Raw genomic sequence first — 24,539 nt, forward strand, 5'->3', positions numbered from 1 at the left:
AACCACTGTCTCTTTCTTCCTTTTATGCAGAGTAATATGAGTTTTACAGCACTCTCCTTACACTTTGAAAGCACATCAAAACATATAAGATGAAAACCTGTCAGTGTGTTTAAGAGATGAATGGGAGTTGACGCATCAAATCAGCTCCCCCTCCATTTTTATTTTTTTTTATCCTTCAACAGATCTTTCTGGTAATCATTAAGGAGGACATCATTAAATGCTGGGCCTCCAACACACAAATCGATCCTTGGGTTCATTATTCATCCACATTGGGCTCTGAACACCTTAAATTAGGCCTAAAAGATGGAGAGAAGAGGAGAAGTCAAGGATGATGAATGATGGGTAGACAAATGTGACATGTTCATATCGAAAAGAGCTGGATAAAGTGAGGAAAAGAAGGAAGTGAATTGGAAAACGAGAGAGGGAAACTTGAGGGAATGGTGAGAGAGGAGCTGATGACGTCAAACCGAGTGGATAGACCAAAAGAGAGAGTGTGAAAAAATATAACAGAATATATAACAAATAACGAGAGCTTTGAGCTGTGCTGAACTGCTCGCTAGACCGAGTTGTGGGAATATATTGAAGTTATTGCTAATTTATACCGAATGAAACCCCAGCAGCAGTTAGAAATTAGAAATTTGTGCTTATAAGTTTGTAATCATGTTTCATAGAGAGAAAATGCAATTTCAGCTCACAAATGTCTGCATGTTTCTGCATAAATGCACTGAACAACACACCATGGGGTGTCCAAGTGTATGTGTCGATTTGTACCACTAACCATATTTATTTGAAATTTCTTTCTCATGGGGGCGATTATCAACACTTCCAAACTCTTGCTGCGATGAGCAACTTCCGGTGAACTCACTAACACACACACACACACACACACACACAAAAGAGAAAGTAAGTCGTTGCCCATGCCATTTCTTTCTTCTTCACATATATCCCCCATTCATGTGATTCGATGACTCATTCTTCATCTAATACTCAGTGATATTGACGTGGTCGCTACCCCTCAATTGCCATCCAACTTATTGTGTCTCATTGTTGAGCAGCGTGGCCAACAGCCAATAGGCACACAGATGGTGGGATGATGAAGAGACTATTTGCATAAATATACTCTGTCCAATGGGGGCATCGAAATGCAGATGTCTAAAGGCCTGATACAAAAAATAGACGTATGCATCATTATTGGCCATACAGAGTTTACTCAGTTTGTTGTATTGATTGACTAGTTGAATAATAGATTCATTGTAGTCTGTCAAAAGCTACAAAATCTTGACACAGAAGTGATTCACTGATATCTTTAATCCGCAATCAGTGCAAGTCATAACGTAACCAGGCTGAAGATTGAGCATTGGAAGAAAAATGAAGCAGCCTGTTGGCACTAGTTCTCATGGTAGATTTACTGTGGAATTTGAGTCTCTCACCGGGACTGTGTGTGTGTGTATGAGTACACGTTTGTATTAAGCACAGCCTGCCTTTGCACATGGTGAGAGACTGAAGCAAACTCTCTGTATCTTGCTGCTCTTTCGACAAGAGCCATCTGTAAAAGACAGTACGGCTTTAGAGAGACAGAAGGATAAAGGCTTTCTGAATCTGAATTAACAATAACTTATCCAATACCACAGCTGGAGTGCTTTGTGAATACCTTTTCCAATTTTGCATCTTTATGTCAGCCTCAGGGGTGCGTTTACTTGTGTTAGCCGGTGTGCACAAGTCTTGCATACTCTGCAACTCTGAATTGAAGCACGGAATGGCAGCCAATGTGTTGCATGGTAACTGAATGTTGTAGTGAATGATGTTGCCTTCAAAGAACTTTGCAAGCGGTGAGGAGTAAATGTGTGAGTGTTTGTCTGTCTGTCTGTCTGTATGTATGTGCCAAGGGAGGTCAGACTGAGAGATGCGAGGGAGAGAAGGCACATGTGAGATTCTGTTCGTGGCCGTTGGATGAAGATATTAAGAAAGTACGCCCACACCAGAGATGTTTCGTATTCACAGATAAGCATTTATTCTTTTGTCATGCTTTCTGTCCAACACTTTGTGTAGTGAAAAGATTAAACAGCTCATTCTTTCAAATTCTTACATTCAGTTGCACATGATGCATACATTCTGGGTAAAAAGGTATAACTAATGCTTTGGTCATCTGTGAGCAACCTCACAAACATGGTCACTCGAGAGCACCTTAAGGCAGTTTGACCTTACCCGTTCAGCTTACATATAAATTACCCATCATACAAACATTTACAAGACATAAATATTTCAAAGAACATCTGTGGGACAGAAAGATCAGTATTATTATTTTCAATACTTTCTCAGGGTAAACACAAAACAGAATATTGCTAGAACTGACAGTATATAAAAAAAATCTTTCTTATCTCTACCTATTGGTTTAAGGAACTTTAGATTGCAATTCTCTTCATCAGCATGTACATCCTTTATCATCCATCTCTTCGTCTAATACCGCCCACATACACCCCTGCTTTCTGTGTATTTCTTTTTCTCTTTCTCTCCTTTTCCTTTTCTCTCTCCTCTTGTCCTTGCCCTCTCTGTTTTTTTTCCTTAAAGCATTTCTATTCTTTATTGCAATTCCAAAGAGGAGGAATAGGCAAAGGACGACCAAAGAAATCCATTGCCTTGAGCAAGCCCATCAAGAGCAGCCCAGTCTGTATTTGCAAATTCTCCACACACGTTTATGACCAATGGTAGACATTAATCTCAATGTCAACCAATCTGTCATTAAGTGCATTTTTCTGATTTTCCAATCAGCTTTTCCACAGTAGTCAATTCATTTCAAGAAACAGTCTTCTCACAGTGTCCTTCATATATTGCCTTGTCGGGGCTTCAGTCCTAGGTTTAGCATTTTGCCAAATCAGGGTTATTATTATTTTTATTTTTTGATTATAGCTGCAAGCTGTTGATCTATACTTTAAATGAGAAAGGATGGAATTTGCTAGAATATCCAGAGACAATCTGTTACACTCGAATTTGAAAAGAAGAATAAACAAAGGAAAGTCTTGGAACAATGTATGTAGTGTATTTTACAGCAAAGACTCAACATATTAACAGTATTTTGAGACACATACAGTATAAAAAGAAAAAGAACATTCACACACTCTCAGGTCATTGATCTTTCCATGCACTGACCATAGAATTAATATCACAGATATTACTCACAGTGACATTCTTGGCCATTCAGAACAGTGACAAACATAAGGCCTTTCATAGCGTTATTTACAGCTCCCTCTGCCAAGATGTCATATTTACACAAGTGATAATTGCTGTCATATCTGGTGGGTGATGTAATGAATTATTTCGCCTTCTCTTGTGTGTGCTCTCTGTCTCTCCTGTGCATGCTTTCACTCTCTCTTTGCATCTTAAATTAGAGCAGTATTGCAACACGTTAAATTCATCACTTCATTGTGCTTTGTCTATCTTGCTTCACTGCTGCACGCCATTCCTTTCGTGCTTTTTGAGCCCTGGATGATTTTGAGACCCTTCTGTTATAACAGATGACATATTACATTCGATCGCTGCATTCCAAAGAGAATCAAACGATTTTCTCACTATGCTATTGTAACCAACTAACTACTGAAATAATGGAGCTGTAGCGTTGTTGGAAAGAGGGTGTTGAAGTGACATCACAAGCTATAATTACAACTATCATAGAAGCACTTAAGAGTGGCTAAAAAGTCTAAAATCATACAAATATTGTACGTAAACCTAAGATGGAAATTTCTATCCTCTGTCTGCACTGACTGTGACAGAGATGGCTTAGAATACACTTGTCCTCAAAAAAGAAGGACAGAGTATCTGCCTAACTGACCAAGCCCTCTGAACAACTTTCATTACTTTCCATTAAGGGCCTGCACTGCCCAACGATCCCTGCTTACCCACTGTATCCTAAATCAGTATAGTGCCCTCTAGATACCAGGAACAAGAGGCTCAAACTGAACAGAACAAAGATACAAGTGAGGCTAACAGTAAACAGGAATCAAGGCATTGAAGAGTTAAATTGAGCAAACAGGATTTTTCCTCCTCCAGAGAGAAGAAAAAATTAGGGGGATGAGGGTTCTTCTGAGATTGATAGATTCAGCCAAACAGAAGATGGACGCAGACAGTCAATACAGACATGGAGAGTAGCAAGAGAACAGAAGATGATGAGCGAGAAGAAGAGGAAGATGGTGGCAGAGAGTCGAATTCGGGAGGGCACTCAAGGTCAATGCAGCGCAGAGAAGTCATGTCCGCATCTTCATTTCCATAGTTGGCCCAATACTCTTCTGGGTCAAGCTTGGGAAGAAGAGCCTCTTCCTCCCCAAGCTCATACTTTGTGGATGTAGATGTGATTGAGGGATGTTGGGACTTGAAGGGGTATGCCTTGGTTTCAGAGCTCTTCTCAAAGATGCCCTTGGAAGTGCTGACTGGCTTGTGCTTGGAGATCCACCAGCGGGTCTTGGTGCTGAAGGTGGTGGTGGTGGTACCAGAGAGGGAGCCGGGGTCAGGAAGTGGGCACATGGCGAAATCCATTTCCCTCAGGAAGCGCAGGTCCTGTCCACGACGAGAAGCAGGTGAAGCACAAAGAACCTCGGAACTGGACAAACGTGCACCTCTGAAGAACTCCCACAGTGGACGAGCCTCGCAGCCACAGGCCCAGGGGTTGTTGTTCAGCCGCAGGAACTCGATGGAGGTGATGTCACGCATGGCCTGACCGGGCAGCTCTGCCAGGGAGTTGTTGAAGAGGAAGAGCATGGTGAGTCGGCCCAGGTCCCGAAAAGCGCGCCGATTGACCTGACGGACCCTGTTGTCGTGCAGCAGCAGACGGTCAAGGTTGACCAGGCCACGGAACACATTCTCGGAAAGAGTGCGGATGCGGTTGCCATGCAGGAAGAGCTGGCTGAGGTTGATCAGGTCAGCGAAGAGATCATCCTGGATGAAGTGGAGCTGGTTCTCCTGCAGGTAGAGGAACTGCAGGCTGTAGAGCTTGTGGAAGATGTCATGGGGAAGTGCGGCCAGCCGGCAGCGGTGCATGTGGAGGCTCTGAAGCTTCTCCAGGCCACGAAAAGCTCCACCCTCAAGTCGGTGAAGGTGAGGGTTGTCGCCCAGATCGAGCTCCTCCAGATCACGCAGCTCGCTGAATGAACCGGCCTCAATCCAGGTGATGTTGTTGGAGAAGAGCCACAAAACCTGGTGTGTGATGAATTGATAGATAGAAAGGATAGGAAAAGGTGGAGAGAGGAAAAGGAAAAGGAATCCAGAATTAGTAAAGAAGACAGTCAAAAGTACTGATATCTCATAAATATACTCTCAAATGTATATTTACAGATGTGAATATTAAATGTTCTATTCTGTCCCACACATAGAGCCTATATACACTTCCTTACCTGTGTGCCAAAAGCAAAAGACCCCACTCTCAGTTCAGTGATGCGGTTGTTCTGCAGAAAAACGCGCTGGGATTCGGAGGGCATGCCGCGGGGCACAATAGTGAAGTTCTGCGCCTGGCAGCTCACTGTCATGGGGGTCGGGTAACACACGCACCGGTGGGGGCAGTTATGCGCTGGCACGGGTTTTACCACGATCAGCCAGACAACCAGCCAGAGCGAGAGCGCGCCTGATGGAAAGAGAGGAGCGCGTCACATCACAAAGTCGTAATAACTAACACACAAGTTCCCTGCTCAATGTCTTAAGGAGAGCTTTCCAAATCATATATACCTTAATTCATGATAATAAAATGATCTGGTTTTGAAATCTCCAAACGAATTTCTACAAATGCAATAAAATGTTTTCCTCATTGTAACAACATATTGGTTTCCATCCATTTACGTTGAGACAATAACTTCTCTCATTAAGACATGATTTTAGAAGTTTTCGGATCTTCAGCTCAAAAGTAATTCAGTTTGAAGTGGTCGAAAACGTGCAATTTAACTTATCATTGCAGGTTGTTACTTTGCTTTCACTTACAAATTAAATGTAGCAGTTTTTATAATCTAACATTTTTACAATCCACCATTCCGAACATTATTGTCTCCATCTCCCTGTATCTAAATGTAATTCCAAGTTTAACTTTAAAATGTTACATTTATGCATACATTTGGTAAGACTCTGAATTAAATTTAATTTAAAGCACTGACACATAAATGCAAAACATTTTACGCATCGAACACAAAATATATTCTAACCATCTGGAGCTGCATAAAATCAAGCATTCTCGAAAGCCAGTTTGATCATATTCTATGTCCTTAAATTATTTCCAATGCATTAATTTCCATTACATAGAATATTTAAGAAAGTTCAGCATTTCAAAAGCATATTCACAATAAAGTTGAACAGAGAAGAAGCAGAAACTCACTCTTAAAGGTGTGCGCAAAGGAGCCTTGGCTCCGCGTAAAAGTTGATGTTTCCATTCCGAACCAAAGCTGAGAGCGAGTTAGCCTGAGGAGTTTAGCGACTGATTCCCTGCTATCTCCGCTGATGCTCTGGTTCCCGAGTCGGAGCGACTGAGAGAGTGCCGAATGATGGGTCCCGGGCTCAATTTATACCCGAGCGCAGCGCGCGCCTACGGCTGTGGGCACCACGGATTCTCTCCTACGTCACCAGTCGGGTCAAGCCCAAGCGAGGGTGGCAAACGGAAAAGGCGGAACGGAGAGAGGAGGGGAGGGCTCTCGCGTACCAGTTTGGACAGAGGGAAGTCAGACGTCTTATCTCAGAGTTACGATTGTGAAGACGTAGTTGAAAAGGGCGGGGAAGCGCAGGCACGGCGCCCGGTAATGACTGAGCTGAGAGCATGCGAGGAGGAGCGCACGATGAGGCACATGAAAGAGGCACACAGCTCGTTTCTTAGCTTTGCATATGCGTCCCTTTGCATTTATGCGTCCTTATGTTGTCCTCCGCATCATCATTGAGACACCTGAATGAAACAAACGCATTGTTTGCAGGAAAGACTTTAAACTCTAGGGACACAAGTCATGACCTATATATAATTATGAAACTTTAACACTGAGTTAATCGCTAAGGGGCTTGATAATGGGTGACTAAAAAATGCAATAACTGGCACTTACTGGAAGGAAAGACAAACCAATACCAAAGTTGGTTTTATCATCTCCTATATGGGCAGCCTCCTGGAATCAGCCATTTAATCAGCCATTATAAGCCATTTTCCTTTGAGTATGTTATTTACTCCAAAGTTAAAGGTCTAGGCTGAATTCACAACATAGTTCATACAAGGTTCACACATGATCATTTAAACAATCATTAATTACATATATTATAAAAATATATATAAAAATATATATTCATTGCTTTAAAAGTGTTAATGTGAAAAATGCTTCCTATGATCATACAGTGCATTTCCTTTATAACATCCGTGTAAGAGATAATGTAAAGTCAGCCATTCATTATCTTTCACTGACCAGTCAGAATCAAGTATTCCAGAGATCTTTGTATTAAACAGACAGACAAACTGAAAGACAACAGTAGATCCGAGGATGTCCATGTTGTTATTAAGCACCTCCTCTATTCGCGCATATTCTGGACACCTCTTTCTTTTCCTCCCTCCCTCTCCACCTCCACAAAAACACAAGATGACTGGACGAACAGGCTTTCCCCGCTCCACCTACACCTACTAGCTGGACGTGTGAGTGTTTTCATGTATCATGTATATTCCCCTATCGCCAACAGTCAGCCGAATGAATGCCATGACTGACAGCTTCTGGGTTGTGGTACAGTTGTGTATGAAAATGAATTACAATGCAACAACAAAAAGACTATGACGGAGGAAGAAAAAGACTAGGAGGAAGTACAAAGTATGGTTGGAAAGGGGGTTTGTGGAGTTAAAAGCAAGGCAAAGAAGTGACACATGACTCATAGATAGTGGAACGAGAGGGATATGGGACTGCACAGAGGGATGGTGCACATAAGGCTTGATTAGTGTGCGGGCCAGCAGCCTAATGCATTAAAGCTGTATCCCTGTAGTGTTCCAAGAGTGGCTTTGTAGTGCCCTAAGGGAGTGCTCTACAGTGGCAACCCACATATAATGACAGATTTGCTTTGCCTTGTTGCATAGAGATAGCAGAATAAAATCAGCTCTGATAACTTTAGAGTCCTGCGTCATGAACCTCAATGGTTTGCTGTGCGTTAGAGAAATAATGGAGGGCAGAAGGGAGGGTTTGGAGGAGTATGATCCCCAAATTTAAGGGACAGTTTACCCAAAAGTGAAAATTATGACATCATTACTCACCCTGATGTTGTTTTGAAACTGTATGACTGTAGAACACAAAATAAGATTTTTATTCATTTATTTATTATTTTATGGTGAGAACATGCTGACTGAAACTTAATTTGCGTTTACATATTATTCTAAGAATTTGGTTACTTTAAATAAATAAGTAAAAATTTCTGTGTTAATCATACAAAAAAGACATACACAGGAATGCAACAAAATTGATTGACTATCGGTTTAGGTTATCTCTTACACCCAAATTGTATTTTGGCAGCTTGTTGTATTTCTCTAGACACTGTGAACTGCCAAAACACAATTTAGATACAATTTAGATAACATGAATGGATCATGCCCTAAAATAGTCTATAAATAATAAAGCTATTTATTGTTTATATCAGGAAGTGAAGTGAGGAATGCTGTTTTTATGGACATTATGGACTAAGCTAATATACTGAGGCTATCACTGTTCTCTTCCTGTGTGGTAATTCCCTTAGCTCTGCTTGTCTGGATACAAGAATAGTTACAGCAAAGCCCAGAGTGCTGTAATCAGGTTTCAGGAGAATCAAATGATGCACTACCACAATCAAACGTTAAAAACCCCTGTGGTACCTTCACAGTCCCCCTTTACTCTCTCTCTCTCTTTCTCTATTACTCTGTTTCCCCTGCTTGCTCATTATTTCTTTGTTCTTAAACTCTTTATGTCTTTCTGCTTCTGTCACAGGGGCAAGTAATATGTGTGTGTATGGGGGGGGGGGGGGGGTATGTTCTGGATCAACACTATAGTTTTGTTCAGATATATGAATCTTTGTGGGCTGATTAATGATACTACTGTCTTCAATAAGGCAGCTTATTGCTTAACTGAACTTGTTTCATAAAGAACACAAAAGACTTTTGCACAAAATCACACTAAAACTGTCACGTTGGGTGTTACAGATAACACAGGAGAGGGAACCAATTTGCAGGTAAGTCATTTATTAAAGGGTAATCCACAGGGGTAAACAGTCCAGGCAGGGTCAAAACCAGAATATCCAAACAAAACATAAACTAAACAAGAAGACAAGGCAAGGGCACGAACTGACGGACATGAATAAACAACGACTCCGTGACACATACTAAGACAGACCGGGTTATATACACAAGGAGAAACAAAGGGCTAATGGGAAACTGACAGGGTGTGATGATAGGTAATTAGTGACAGCTGGGTGCAATAATTAAGCAGGGACGTGAGGAATGTGATTAATGAAGTGAAAGACACCGTGGGAAAAGAGGACATCTAGTGGACACCCAGGGAACACAACCCAGACACTGTGACAAAAACCAGACATTTTGTGGTGAATTAAAAAAACAGCCCCAAAAAAAGGAATTCGTTTTAAGAACTTAAGTAATAAAATGCATTAAATGTCCCTTCGATCTCCACAACGCAAACATCTCAACTGCTATTTGGTTCTTAAATTGCTGTTCTTTGGAAATTTTGTAAAAATCAGAACATATCTTAAACATAATACCGGGAACTTTCTAAAGACTGGTGGTTGAGCAACTCCTGTGAACCATAATACTGTAGCTTGTTTTGACAGTTAAGTGTGAAATTGGTTACAAAGAAGAAATTAAATCAGTTAAGTGGACTTTATAAAGAAGAAACTAATGACAGAACTCAAAGACACTAGTGTGTTAGTTTTTCCACCAGACTAAATACATTAACCATCAGGATTGGTTGAACAGCTTCACCAGAAAGAATATAAAGGTTTGCCAGCTACTATGTGTGTATGTGTGTGTGTGTTGTTTAGGACCTTAATTCATTTATATATTCACATATCTGAATTTGTGTAAAATTCTAATGTGGTAGTATCAAGATCCTGTTAACGTAAACTGTCATCACACCTACACTCATTAATTAATCCTATGAATATTTATGAATATTTACAGTCTATAGGTGTAAATAACTTCTAAACATGCTGTCCATGTTTAACAATGTTTGTAGCGGCAAATATAATGGATGAAGTGTCTCTTAGATATCTCTTATATGACTCTTCTATAATTGTCTCTATTATACGTCACTTGTATGACTACAGAAAATCTGCTCCAAAAGCCCCTCTGAAAATGTGCTTTGATTGCTTTGATGAGATGAAATCCATCTTAGACACATTCACTGGGCATCTCAAAACCGAGTGTCCACTAGAGATTTGGCAGGAAATTGATGCTGCTGTTGACTAGAAGCGTTCATGTCGGCTCAAGTGGCTCATCTTTAAGACTAAAATATAATGATGATGGAGCCTTGATTGCGTAAGAAAGAAGTCATCCAGGGCTTTACAACAGTCACAGGTGGATCATAGGGCTAAAATAGTGTGAGTCACTTATTCAGTAAATTCACAGAAAGACCCAAATGAGTGTTTCTTCAAGTGGACACTTTGAAATGAAATGTCCTGTAATGAATATTTTGTCATTCTTTCCGCCTGAGCAAACTACATTTTTCCACCATCAAATATCAAATGTTCATTGACATTTTTGGAATAAAATATCAGCCTCTTCTATCTTGTGAAGGCTATTATAACTAAGGCCTAACCTTAAAGTACATATTTACAAGTGATATTTCCCTTGATTTTTCCTCTCTTCAAAGACCAAATTTTTTTATATATATTTCTCATACTTCAAGTCTCATATTTCATCATTTTCTTGCTCTTCACCAGCACTGGTGGGTCCTTGGTAAACAAGTGCAAAAAAAAAACATTATTAGTAGCAAAATTCTTGGTCATATCACACCAGAACTGAGGAACAGTCATAATTTGTGTAAAAGCTAAAAATCATTTTCACACAATAAATGCTATAATGAGTTTATATTATATTGATTCTACATGCAATAATTTATATTTTAAATAGGATTTCATTAAAACAAGACTTTTTATTAAAACACAACTGTTTTAATGTTAAATAAAGTAAAAAAAAAAAAAATTAATAGAAGCATCTATTTGCATCTGGAAAGTTCTTCAGCCTAATACATCACTGCCTGCAATGACAACACAAGATTATAATTAGATAGTGACTTCAAGCCACGCTTTAGACAAAAAGACAATGACAAGCTGTCAGACTTTTCCTATCTCTCTTGACAGAAGCATTGTATTTGGTTAATCGCTGTTTTTTTTTTCTCCTCTTCCTACTTACAGACCCACTTCCTCTCCGTGTTTCTCATACTTTTATACGCTCTTTAAAAGTAGTCATGCACTCTGCACCGGCCATCATTTACTGATTTGATCTATTTCCATTACAATGCACAAAATTAATTTATTGAAAAGGGTTTTGAATGTTTGAATGAATGAATATCCCCTTACAACTTCACAAAAAAATGTATACAGTAAGTTGGCTGTACACAATACACTGAATGTGTCACAATACTAAAATCTTACTAAAATGTATTTTAGTTGTGCGTGATGACATCAACCAAGCAAAAAAACATAAAAAATAAATAAATGCAGTGGCGCATTCAGACGCTTTGTGTTCAAATGCCTGATGCGACTGATTTCATCTGAAAAGCTTTTATTTCACATAGCATACTGTGGTTTGTGTCACCATTGTACGCCATGCTGAGAATAATACAATCATGAAAAGACATCCATGTGATTCAGTGTGAATAAAGAGGCTATGAAGTGTTCATCTGACTCTCTCAGATATTTGTACAGGGCGAGACGGATTATTAATTATGCATCGTAAAGTCCAAATTGTGTCTCTAAGAAGCTGAACGTCACTGATGCTTTTGTGAAGCATTTCTTGTAAAAAAGTCTGCGTCACTGCGCTGTGGTTTTCTGTATTTCATCATAGCAAAATAATTTATATACTCAAGGTGTTCTATCTGTCTTTGTGTTTTTACTGCAATTTAATGATATATTCAATTATTATATTTATTAGAATTACAGATATATATATACATGCACACCTACAGACATCTTTCTGTATCTATATCTTTATCTATAGTCTCCTATCTATATCTACACCGGATGACCTCATCCTAAACTCTCTGTTATTTATATATCTGTAGACATCTTTGTGTTTTTAGATCTTTATCTATATTTGTAGGCACCTATATCTATATCTAAACCTACATCTAAATCTATCAGTTGGCCACATCTATATCTATAAACTGGTTTTGATTTACGACCAGAATTTTGCACTGGTAAATCATATGACAGCCAAACCCAGGAGCGAAATGGTAGAAAAGTATACAAAATTGTCTTCATTAATATTTTGAAGAAATAAATATTTAAAATTGTTTTAAATATTGAATATTTTCCCATCCTTAAAAAAATCATGAATTATTTAGTTAGCTGCATTTTGTTATTGATTTATTTTTTTCACCGTCTGTGACCCAATCATTTGAGAACCACTTCTTCATATAGGCTAAATGCATATCTACTGTATAGACATCTATCTTTATATAAATCTATAGCCAGCTATCTGTATTTACATCTATCAGCATCTATTTCTTTATCTATGGGCACCTAATGTGTACTTGTCTACACTCTATCTGTAGACGCCTAATATCTACATTTATACATCTATATCTCACTACATCTATAGGCACGTCTACGTCTGTATGTACAACTATATCTACACTTTCATCCATGTATAGTAAACTCTTCACTCATTTTGCAGTTATTGCAAAACCCTGACCCACATCTTTCAGTCCATTTTTCTGTTATTTTCACACTTGTCTCTTTCCTCTGTCACTGATGATCCATGATCACTGCTGAGTGTCTGTCTTTGTTTCTCTGAATAAATCCCTCAAAGCAAAGTAGATCTACAAAAGCAGGCTGTCTTCTCCTCTACGCTTCCCTCTTTCTGTTTTGCTCTCAGGCACATTACTTCTCTCTGGCTTTCTCTCACATGTGCCTTTTGAGATTACAGTTCTTCCTAGCTCTCCTCCTGGCTCATTCTTTTTCTCTTTTTGTGTTTTTTGTTTTTTTGTCTTTTGGTGACACCCTCACTTTCCTCCTCTACCATGCTGTTTTCCTCTCTCTCACACTCCTCACTTCTTTTCTTCCTCACCTTCATTTCTGCGCTGACTCTTTGTCAGACTCAAAGAGAGGGATGCAAGTGTTAGTTTGCTCACTGCCTTCTGTGTGTGTGATCGGCGTGTGGGCAAGTGTTCTGAGGGCAAAACGTGTAATGTTTGTGTGTTCATGTACAGACACAGCTCTCTGACCCTGTGTGTGCATTGTGGAAATGTGCTTGTGTGATACTCAGCTTGAACTGTTACAATGTGTGAATGTGACAATGTGATCATAGCAGTGTCAAACAGAGTGTCATTTCCTGTTTTTTTATACAACAGTTTGTTCCAGTCTTTTGATTTGATTGGCCTACTGGAAAATACCATGATTTGAACTAAAGAAGCTACATTTAGGTACAGTTATTAGCTAAATATGTTATTGCAACATGAGCTTAGCCTTTGAGGATTTCCTGATTATTAAGTATCTGAGATGTCCAGGGTGTCAACAAAATGGCAGCCAATTGACTTGGCATAAAGGGATTTTTATAACGTTTTGTTAAACCGCCTTGTCTGTAACTTGTCACTGTCATGTGGTTTTGCCTGAAGAAAGGAGTAGGTTTTTTAAAAGTCATAATTTCTCTGTTTTTGTTTCTTGCTTCAAGTGAGAAACGGTAAACCCGTGCAACAACATACAAACCTTGATGCTATTTGTGTTGGTGGAGAAAAAATATGCAAATGTATTCACTAAATTTAATCTGAAACAAAAGGTACTAGATATTAACTTCTTGGTTATTGGACTGTTGTATAAGGCTGTGTCAAAAAGTTAGAAGGAAGGCAGCAAGGCACATCTAATTCCAATGATTATTTCACACCCTGTACCCTAAAATACTTTCGGTAACACTTTAGTTTAGGGAACACATATTCACCACTAACTAAGAGTTTTACCTCAGTAAACTCCTAACTTGCAGCTTATTAATAGTTTTTTTTTTTACTATTTTATTTTATGCAGCACAGATGGTATCCTATGATATCCACTGTCCTGTGCATGCAATTCACTGACATTTGAGCATAACTCAAACAATGGCATCTGAAAGTTGCAGCTGCCATTCAGTTTGTGTATAAATGTAGGGAATGCCAGTTGTTGTTGTTCTCAAGTTTTGTTGTACTAACTTATTGCCTGAGAAGTCACTGGCTAAAGGTTGTGAGTGACACACCAAGCCTATGGTTGGCTATCGGCCAATTCCAGGCTGTTGTTGAGAGTCTGTCAGCTTTGCTTTTGTGGTGAAATGGTTTCATGCAGTTTGCTGATTGCCTATTTAGCTTAGATGATGATTGCATGTGAAGAAAAAAGTGAAAGTAAAGAAAGCAAGCAAGCAAAAACCAAAGTCAAAAGGTCACATACAATACAGATTGCTCTTCTAATTTTACATATTAATCTTAACCTGATCTTAACCATTCTAATATGGAAAAAATTCTTAACAACATGGCTGCCTAGAATGTAGAACATGAAGACCAACTTATCAACAAGATTTATATGCAAAATGATATACAAGCTTTGCTTACAGTTTGTTTAGATGCATTTGGTTTCCCTTTTTGAATGATGAATATTAGACTGCTGATATAGACACTTATTTAATCTCACACAGGTGCTATTTGTCTGTTGGCTGTAGTCTTTGCAGTGTTCAAGCACTAATGGCTGCTTTAGCTAATTGTTGCTGTGGATGAAAGCATTTTCTACATGAATAAATGTAAAACCACATTTGCAATCATGCAAAAAAAAAAAATTAAATAATTAAAATATATAAAAATAAACTAACTGAAATGAAATTAAAACCTTTATTTTGTTTCCGCTAGATTGTACTAAAATAACTAAAAAATAATAAAAGTAGTAAATATATATATATATATATATATATATATATATATATATATATATTAAAAAAGACAAAAGCACAACAAAATTACTAAAACTTTAACTAAAACTAAAATAAAATAAATAAATAAATAAAACTACAATGATAAGTAAAATGATAACTTTGCTCGTATTCAACATGTTTACAAATCTCAGCTATCCTTCCACGTTTTCTGATGCTTTCATTTCCAACAAATTAAAGCTTCCTATAAATATTCTTCCATGTTGAATATCATATCTCTTCCTCTTTCCACTTTTACACCTATCCAACACTAACTCATTTTTTTCCTGCTAAAAATACCCTGTATTCACATATGGCTCTTCCCCCAGATTCCTCAGACTTGCCCCAGCATCCCAACGCAGTTTCTGGCCTCTCAGCCTCATGCACTCACTCACACACACACACACACACACACAAACACACACACAAACACACACTCTCACCCCTCTCTGCTCTTTATTTTTAACCCAGTCAATCAGACACCACTCACCGATGACGCAGATCCACATGCAGCACTGACACCATTAGCCAGAATGAGAGAAAGAGAGAAGGAGGCTGACAAAACAGGGACAAGCTGTGGCAAAGAGTGGAGACAGAGGGAGAACAAAGTACTTGATAATAATCGAAGATGAAAATCCTTGAAATGTACAACTGAATGCATAAGATATGTGACAGCGGAGTACATTGTTAAAATGTTTTTCAGGTAACATCTAGATTACTTTTTTTTTTTTAAATATGATCTAGTATCACTGAATCAACCATTTGCTAGACACCAAAAAAAAAATCAGATTTAAGAGTCAGATCAGGTAGAAACGGCTCCTCAATATAACACCTGCTCAATATAACACCTGCACATTTTAACCTTTTTTTTTTCTTCTTCACAGTGTAAAGTAAGATAAAAATGCAGCTTTGTAGGTGTCAGCTTTGTAGTTCACCCTTTGCCTGTTCTCCACTATCTCTCTGTCACTTTCTCTCTAACTCTCTCTATCTTACTGATAGGTTCACACCCACTCATTTGTTAAACACTGAGACAAATAGCTTACATCACTCTCGGCGGAAATACTTTTTAGGTAGTTCCAGAAAAAGAAGCGCTTCTCCCCCGGCTAACTCACAACACAGCGGTGACGCAAGAAAGGGATCTGCCACACACACACACACACACACACACACACACACACACACACACACACACACACACACACACACACACACACACACACACACACACACACACACAACACACACACACACACACACATACAGCTCTTGCAGGTTCTGTGTACGCTTGTGGTTCAGAAGCAGAGAGATAAAATGGCAAAAGACAACTCTGTAGATTTTCTGTATGTGTGTTTAAATGGAACACAGAAAATCCATTAATGAAAGAGGATAGGCTATTGTGCTGTAAAAGGGTTTTCTCAGGTAAACTAATGTGCTGATCTAATTTAACTGATCATTAAAATGATACTAAATAACTGAACTATATTAGGTTACACTAATAAAGTATTTTTAAGAGTCAGATCAGAAATAGATCCTTGAGGAGCCATTGTGTTGTTGATGTCATCATGAGGTGTGCCTTGAATGTTGTGAATGTGAAGCAGCTACATTTATTTTCAATAGAAAAGTGCAGAAAAATGTGTGAAACAAGCATAAGAATAGGGAAAATAAGTGGACTGACAAAACACAATTGTTAGTACCTTCTTGTGGTGGTTGTGTGGTAGTACAAGAGTGAGATTCAATTACCTCAGAATCCCACTGAGCCTATCTTCGCTCTAAATCATTCCAGCCTGTGTCCCAGATCATGCGCTGTCTTCACTTCATTACCCCTCGGAGTGTGAGGATGAAAAGAGTGTGAGAGACAGGAGGATCACACACCAGAACCGTGCAGAGAGCTTTGGAGGGACAGGTGCTCAAAGTGTAAAAGGGGGACATGGAACACGGCTTTTAATGAAACGTGAAGACAATAAACACACGACTCATAAATTATGGTTTATGTGTGTTTTTCAAGTTATCTCCAGGTTATAAATACATAAACTATATGAAAAATGCAGAACTGATTGACATATCATTTAGTATAGAAATTCTAAATTATATTAACTGCCTTGTTCTGTGATAAAAATAGTAGCCTTTATAAACCAATCATAAAATTGTCATTAGGAAAGTATTGAACAAAAATACTGTAGCCCCTTGCTGTAGCTAACATTACTTCCACAGGCTACACACAGCAATATAAACAACAGCTGTGCATGCTCTCTTCATGCCGTTCTTGTAAAATAATAATAATAATATAAGTTTACAAGCACACCCCTTCACTGAAAGCTCCACTTACCGTCAGCTGTGGCTGTTATTGAAGGTATCTGGTAGTGTGCTAAATTACTAAAGGTGTCTGAACCTGTGGGATCATCCCGGATGAGATCCTCAGGTGAAAGGTCATCATGTGGATGATTTTATTTACGACTAAATTATTATTCATTCAATTTACTAATGGTTTGATTGGGATTGCCTTGACAAAAGCTCAAGCGCCTGTCACACACTGTGGATGTGGAATTAATAGATTTCCCAAGGTACCTGGAGAGTGTGTGTAGATGTTTATGTGAACGAGGCCACGGGGTGACTGACGTCAATGAAAAGGCTGGAGTTTCTATGCAGCCGGATTGAATCTTTAAAATGCATTTGTGTGAGTTTCGGCCTTATATGGGATGCATGACCTCAATTTCAAATAAATTATTAATGAATTCAGGAAGGTCTAAAAATGGATAATATAAGGAATATATATATATATATATATATATATATGTGTGTGTGTGTGTGTGTGTGTGTGTGTGTGTGTGTGTGTGTCTGTGTGTGTGTGTATGTGCTGTTTTGTGACATATCAGGACACAACTCTGTATAATGACATGGGTATGACACAGGTATGACAAAGAGAGGATGACTTATGAGGACATAACCCGTGTCCCCATTTTTCAAAACGCTTATAAACCATACAGAATTAGTTTTTTTGAGAAAGTAAAAATGCACAAAGTTTCCTGTGAGGGTTAGGGTTAGGTGTAGGGTTGGTGTAGGGCCATAGAATATACAGTTTGTACAATATAAAAACCATTACGCCTATGGGATGTCCCCACTTTTCACAAAAACAAATGTGAGTGTGTGTGTATATCCATGCAATTTAATAGGATAATATATATTCATGTATGTGTATGAAGAAATTGGTCAGGTGTTATATGAACCCACAATCATTCTGTTAATGATGGCAGAAGCCTATCTGTCTTATTTAGCATAATTTTTTTAATGCAGTGAAATTCCATAGAACTGATATAAAACAAATGCTGATTTCTATTCAGCGCATGCAGCACATGCTCCAAAACAGTTAATAATCAGCTTGTGTAATTATTACACAATCTTAGTTTAGTGTATTTGACAGCTCACTCAGAATCTTCATTTTAAATGAGTAATCCTAGACTGCTGCATTCAAACAGCTTAAACTGGTCATAATTCTTGTTTTTAGTGCATTTATGCTATAATTTATGATATAATTTAGTCTTTTAGTAATTTAGTTATTTTTCTTCATCAAAACAGACTAAATGACTCACTCAACCTTTGGCTTAAACAAGTTATTATTTTATATAAAAAAAAAAAATAATATAATAATAATATAAAAATAAAAAATAATAATTGATGGCTATACCTTTAGCATGTAACCTTTCTCTAAAAATATTAATTATTTTACTTTTAATTATTTAGGTGCACTCTCAGAAAAAAAGTATTAATGTATTAATATGTACTTTTAAAGTATATAATTCTGTCAACGTGTAGCTAAAGATACTCAGTGTGTGCCTATTTTTTTTCATTATAAATTATATTAATAATAAGCATTACTACATTTAGTTTGTTTAGTATTGTTTATTATTAAGGTCAGTTAATGTATTGCTTTTATTCCCCCTCTAAAAATACTGTAAAAATAAATAAATAAAATAAAATAAACTGTCATACAACCCATTTTCTTCCCTACTGCCAGGAACTACAAAATGTGAAAGTTTGTCCAAAACACTTTTTTTTTTTCAGTATGAATTCGCCCAAACTTAAAATGGTTACAAATTGCTGTAAGCATTTCAATATTATTTTTATATCATTGAGATACTACTAAAGGTTTTATCATTATTCTTGCAGTTAGTTTTTAGTATTATTTTGTCTTTTAATTTTATTCAGATTTGATTAATATTGTTGTGTGTTTTTGTCATTATTATTATTATTTATAATAATAATAATATATTTATATTTTAAATCATTTTATTTCAGTTTTTTGTTATTTTAGTTCATCAAGTTGCATCAAATGAAAATGCGAAATGTAGCTGAAATTATATTTTATTTATTTAATTTCAGTTAAAGTTTATTTTATTTATTTATTTATTTATTTATTTTAAGTAAATTTTTTTCAAATGGTTTTGGTTTTTTGTTTTAGTTAATTATTCATGCTATTGTCAGTATAAACTAACTTTTGCCATTTAGTTTCAATAAAGTTTCAGATTTCATAGTATGAAAGCTTTAATTCCAAAAGATCAAGAACTTTTTATTACACTACCCCAGCTAGTGATATAATACGTGATTAATGTTAGCATTTAGTCCATGTCTTTCTCTTCTAGTTATTAAATAGTGGATTGAATTTTGGTGATATGAGAGGCCTGACATACTGATGGTAAAAATAAAAAGCCCGCATGGACACAGATAATCAGCATTGATAACAAGCAACAATGGTCACAGGTGTCGCTTTTATTACCGTTCCAAAAGGATGTGGAGGTTTTACATGGCCTTAAGGCCAAAACACCCCTCCCTCTGCCACCCATTGATCCCCCACCCCACCCCACCCCAAACCCAACCCACCCTTGTCAATCATTATTCCTGACCCCCACGAGCCAGGCATTAGTTAAAGCTCTTTGTGATGGACTGAGTTCTACAGGGGAAAATGAATGGAGGATGAGGAAGAGGAGGGAGAGGGAAGAAAGAAGATGGGAGAAGAGGTGACGATTAGAGAAAATAAAGAAGGGTGGGGAAGAAAAACCATGCTTTCATCTGATATCAACTGCCACATGATGAGGTTTTGTCTGCCAAGCTGCTCCCCATACCTGACTGACCTCCATCCCTCTCTCCTTTTTCCCTTCCCAGGATGACTCATATGGGTGGTGCGCTCCTCTTCTCCTTCTTGGCCCTGCCCCCACCCCCTCCTTCATCTTCTCCTCCTCCTCTCCTTCTCTCTCCCCTGTTTCCTCTCTTTCTCGTCCTCCCTAGCCCTCACTTGGTGGCCATAGTGTAGCAGCCGTCTGGGTGCCACTGCATGTCCCGGATGCGCCTGACGGACTGAAACTGGGGATGACGGGCACCGTACTCATTAAAGTGACGGTAGTCGCCCTTCTCGAGCAGGTACTGGCTGCCACGGTAACCAGGATACTGGTAGCCCACCCAACTAAGACAAGAAATGAGAGGAAAGGCAAACAAACATAGAGAATGAATCAAACTGAAGTACAGGACTAAAAATGAAGAAGAGCCTATTTTTAGTATTATTTTATGAAAACTACCACACTGGAAATTATTTTATTGAAATATTAGTAGCTTTAATGCTGTTAGTTTATCTAGGTCGAGTAATAATGAAAATGAAAACCGAAGTTTGTAATGTAAGACAAAAGTAAAGACTGCTTTCAAATGGGTTTCCAGAAAGTCTACCACTGTCGGAGTAACACCATCTCATGGTAAGTATTCGACGTTTTGGCATATTGGTGGCTACTTTGTATGAATTTGTTTCAGTTTCATTTGTATGATCTGTTTACACCACAATGGCGGTTATGTGTATGTGTTATGTGGAGGGGATCCCTAAATTAGCTTTTTTCTAAAAATCATATGTTTTCATATTGTATGAAAACATACAAAATCACCACCTCATAATATAGTGTGGTTTAAAATCTGAATTATTCAGATTTTAATGTTTGATATTAGGAGTATTAATACAGTATCGAGGTTAATGCAAGTCTCATTCTTAACTATTTTATGTTTTGCAGAATTTTGGGGCTAACACCACATCCTCCCAGCCTCACATTTTTTGTACGCTTGTACCTAGAAGAAAGTGTTTTAACACAAAAAACCTACAAATTTCAGTTTTAAACTCAGTGGATTTAGGAAGATCACAGACTTCAAATTTCCCTCCTATCAAATACATTTTTTATGTTGAGTTATCATTTTTATGTTCAGATATCACAGTCTACTCAGATTTCTTTGATGAGAGATCACTTACGTGCCACAGCTGACCATGATGCTGCCGACACGGTCGGTAAAGCCAAAAGTGTACATACTGGGAACATCGTCATCGATAATCTCCATCTTACGACCCTTGAAATCACCAACTTCATAAAGACAGATCTTATGCTTTTCTGGGTCCTGTGAGGAGCACAAGCAAGAGAAGATCAAGGTAGAATGTCATTAATAAATGCATATGATTACATTGTTTTGTTTTTTTCAGCTTATCTTTAGCCAGGACAGGCTGGGAACAGGAATTAAACTCGCATTCCAGAATCAGCAACCATGACTCAATGAATAATGTTTTAATGATTATGCTAAAAACAAAACCAGAAATGTGTCTAATGTATAAAAGGAATGAATACCATTCTGACAGGTCTGAAGGACAGCAGGTAGTCATTCCTGTGGCAGTTGCTCCAGCAGTCCCAGCGGGGGTACTCACCCTTCTCCAAGATGTACATCTCTCCACAGAAGTTCATCTGCTCCCAACCCACCCAACTAAATAAAAGAACATGAAGTATTGAAATACAGGACAGTTGGTAAGTCGCTCATATGTATCACAGGAAAACTCACGGGCCGCACTCCACGCGGAGGGAACGCACTCTATCCATTCCCATTTCACACACGTTCATGCACTCATTGGAGATCTCCATCATGCGGCCCTGAAAGTTCTCCTGATCATACACATACATCTGAGAGAATAAAAAAGGAGAAGAAAATCAGGTCAGTTTTGCTTGTTATGCAACTATAAATTAAAAAAAAAGTTTTTAGTTGAGCTTATCTTAAAAATAAAGCATATGTACAACTCCCACATCTATTTCTATGGAAACTGAATTGATACACAGTTTCACACAGCTGATGCCATCATGTACCTTTCATCAGTCATCATATGCAACTTTTATGCATCTGTAAAAATGGTACCAGTAAGTACCTTGTAGTTTCCCATGCCCATCTCGGTTCTCTTCTGAATTTGAGCAGCCTTCCCATCAGGCTGGGAGGCAGGCTTGGACTTCTCTCCACCAGTGGACATGATGACTACCAAAAGAGAGCATATGTATGTGTGGAGAAACGTGAATAATTAGCAGCCTTCTTGCTGGAAATAACTATTGTTGGACATGTAGTGATGTGAATTGCTAAATATTGCTCAAAGCAAGTAATGAATCCCATTCCAACAAATCGAGTCCATTTATAGCCTTTGAATGAATTCTTCACCCACTTACTTTGAAACGCTTACACAATAGTGTTACAGACGTGCGATGCTCATACGTAACAACTTGCCTAGGATGACTAATTAACAAATATATCACAAAAGGGGTACAATTTAATATAGTTTAAGCCAAATAATACAATTCTTCAAAATATTTGCATAAGATATTAAATTAGACTGGCCCCCGATTCTCACAAGGCTTCAAAAGTAACATTTTTACATTAACACCTAAAGAATGAACAGTAATTTATATTGGATACTGTGTGTTCAATAAATAAATAAAACCCCACATCATTTTGTACTGCATTTTTATATTTTATTTAACAAACCTCCTTTAATTCACCCTATCTCTCTCTGTCTTCATATCCGCAGCTTTTTTCTTTTCTTTTCTGTATTCATTTTTCTGTTGTGACAAAAAGGTTACGGTTCACCCAGAAGATGAATAAAGTGCTATGCTCACAAAAGGATTACATTTTAATTGGCTTCTACTGGTGACTAATGTGTCATAGCTGTTAGAAATATTCTTACACAAGCCCATGCTGGAGTTTCCTTGCTGTAAACTATGCCACCAGATGTGGGATCAACTCTCTCCCAGTTTGTTTTTGCTCACAGACCCTAGTCTCTTACCTGTGTGTTAGTCAGTAGCCGCTCTCTGTCTCAATCAGCGTGTGTATTGAAAGCAAACATGTGTCCCTTTTAAAGGCTGGCGCCCAGCATGGGGGGATTAGGCCCACAGAAACAAACTTGCTGAGCTCACCAACCCACACACAGAAAAGAAATCACCCCATCATCAAACAGAGTGAGAGAGAGAGAGAGAGAGAGAGAGACAGAGAGAGTATACTTATTTCTCAAACCCATAAATCCTTTTTATAATCTTAAAAACTTACCTTTTGTCTGTGTGTGTCTAGTCCTGAAACTTTACAATCTGATGACAAAATACAAGCTGTTAAACACCATCACTGCAATACTTACTTTCTTGTACTTCCTGTAAAATACCATTTGTCAGTGATGAACAACAAAGATACCTAAGAGAAGGTTTAGTTTGGAATATTTTATGCCAGCATTATGGTTTTATCTCATTTAAAAACTACATTAGCCTGCTTCCGCAGCACACTAAAATTGATAAAACAGAATCACATTTGTCAGTGTAATGGAACACCATCAGGCCAAATCCAAACCATCAGGCGCCAAATTGAAGACTTGGCAAATTTCCAAACATACACTGAATTTATGATTTTTTTACAAATAAAAAGCATGCTAATTTGGTGCAAATAAATGTTTGTTTTTGTCTCATTTATAAAGTACAATAACCTGTTTATGCCGCCCATATGTTGTGTTAAAACTCTGGCAGCCATGCTGCCAACTATGAAAGTTTCAAAATCAAATAAGTGCATTTTCAAGAGGACAACTTGCTGAATTCCTTAATTCCTATATTCCACTATTTTTCATGCATTATAAACGGCATTAGTATTCAGTAAACATTGAGCTAGTAATCTATTCTACACCACATTCCCGTCACCTTAACACTTCTGGGTCATGGGTTATGGGCCATGGGTCATATAAGGACAATGAGGAGCAGCCAGTATGTGTTCTTATGGCAACACTACATCCTAAAGTCTGGTTAACTGATAATACTGATTAATTTGTCTAATATGCTGGATTATTAAGGGAAAAGATCTGGTTGTATTACAGAATCTTTCTCAGTTCAGAAAAAGTTATATTTCCTAAGTATAATTACCATGGTTATTGCACAGATACAATTCTAAGTTACGATATTTCTGTAAAACAGAAAAGAAGGGGGGGGGGGTCCTTAAATTTACTTATTATTCTAAACCTCAAAGTGAAATATATATATATATATATATATATATATATATATATATATATATATATATATATATATATATATATATATAAATCACAAAAAAAGCTTAACAAATCAATGTTTAT

At 37.8% G+C, this 24,539-nt stretch overlaps 2 protein-coding genes across 2 annotated transcripts; both read right to left on the reverse strand.

Annotated features, from left to right (window-relative positions):
• Window positions 1-1,987: 1,987 nt before the first annotated feature.
• On the reverse strand, window positions 1,988-6,536 carry LOC132142600 (reticulon-4 receptor-like 2). Its single transcript, XM_059552594.1, has 3 exons — window positions 6,347-6,536; window positions 5,382-5,608; window positions 1,988-5,184 (listed from the first exon to the last, which is right to left on the reverse strand). The coding sequence occupies exons 1-3, from the start codon at window positions 6,399-6,401 to the stop codon at window positions 4,093-4,095; spliced, it is 1,374 nt and encodes a 457-aa protein (XP_059408577.1). The 5' UTR covers window positions 6,402-6,536; the 3' UTR covers window positions 1,988-4,092.
• Window positions 6,537-20,030: 13,494 nt separating this feature from the next.
• LOC132142603 (beta-crystallin B1-like) lies at window positions 20,031-23,348 on the reverse strand. The gene is made up of 6 exons (XM_059552597.1): window positions 23,217-23,348; window positions 22,314-22,417; window positions 21,956-22,074; window positions 21,748-21,880; window positions 21,381-21,523; window positions 20,031-20,558 (listed from the first exon to the last, which is right to left on the reverse strand). The coding sequence occupies exons 2-6, from the start codon at window positions 22,410-22,412 to the stop codon at window positions 20,387-20,389; spliced, it is 666 nt and encodes a 221-aa protein (XP_059408580.1). The 5' UTR covers window positions 22,413-22,417; window positions 23,217-23,348; the 3' UTR covers window positions 20,031-20,386.
• Between the last annotated feature and the right edge of the window lie 1,191 nt (window positions 23,349-24,539).

The sequence above is a fragment of the Carassius carassius genome, chromosome 6 (genome assembly GCF_963082965.1).
Source record: "Carassius carassius chromosome 6, fCarCar2.1, whole genome shotgun sequence".
Classification (NCBI taxonomy): domain Eukaryota; kingdom Metazoa; phylum Chordata; class Actinopteri; order Cypriniformes; family Cyprinidae; genus Carassius; species Carassius carassius.

Bases quoted from the DNA above. Each gene is read 5' to 3' on its own strand.
- LOC132142600 (XM_059552594.1), bottom strand. From the start codon at position 6,401: ATGGAAACATCAACTTTTACGCGGAGCCAAGGCTCCTTTGCGCACACC. The intron at 5,609-6,346 runs GTGAGTTTCTGC...TCTTTCCATCAG, and splicing joins CTTTGCGCACACCTTTAAGA to GCGCGCTCTCGCTCTGGCTG. The intron at 5,185-5,381 runs GTAAGGAAGTGT...ATCACACACCAG, and splicing joins CTTTTGCTTTTGGCACACAG to GTTTTGTGGCTCTTCTCCAA.
- LOC132142603 (XM_059552597.1), bottom strand. From the start codon at position 22,412: ATGTCCACTGGTGGAGAGAAGTCCAAGCCTGCCTCCCAGCCTGATGGG. The intron at 22,075-22,313 runs GTACTTACTGGT...TTATTCTCTCAG, and splicing joins TGGGCATGGGAAACTACAAG to ATGTATGTGTATGATCAGGA. The intron at 20,559-21,380 runs GTAAGTGATCTC...TTCTTGTCTTAG, and splicing joins ATCATGGTCAGCTGTGGCAC to TTGGGTGGGCTACCAGTATC.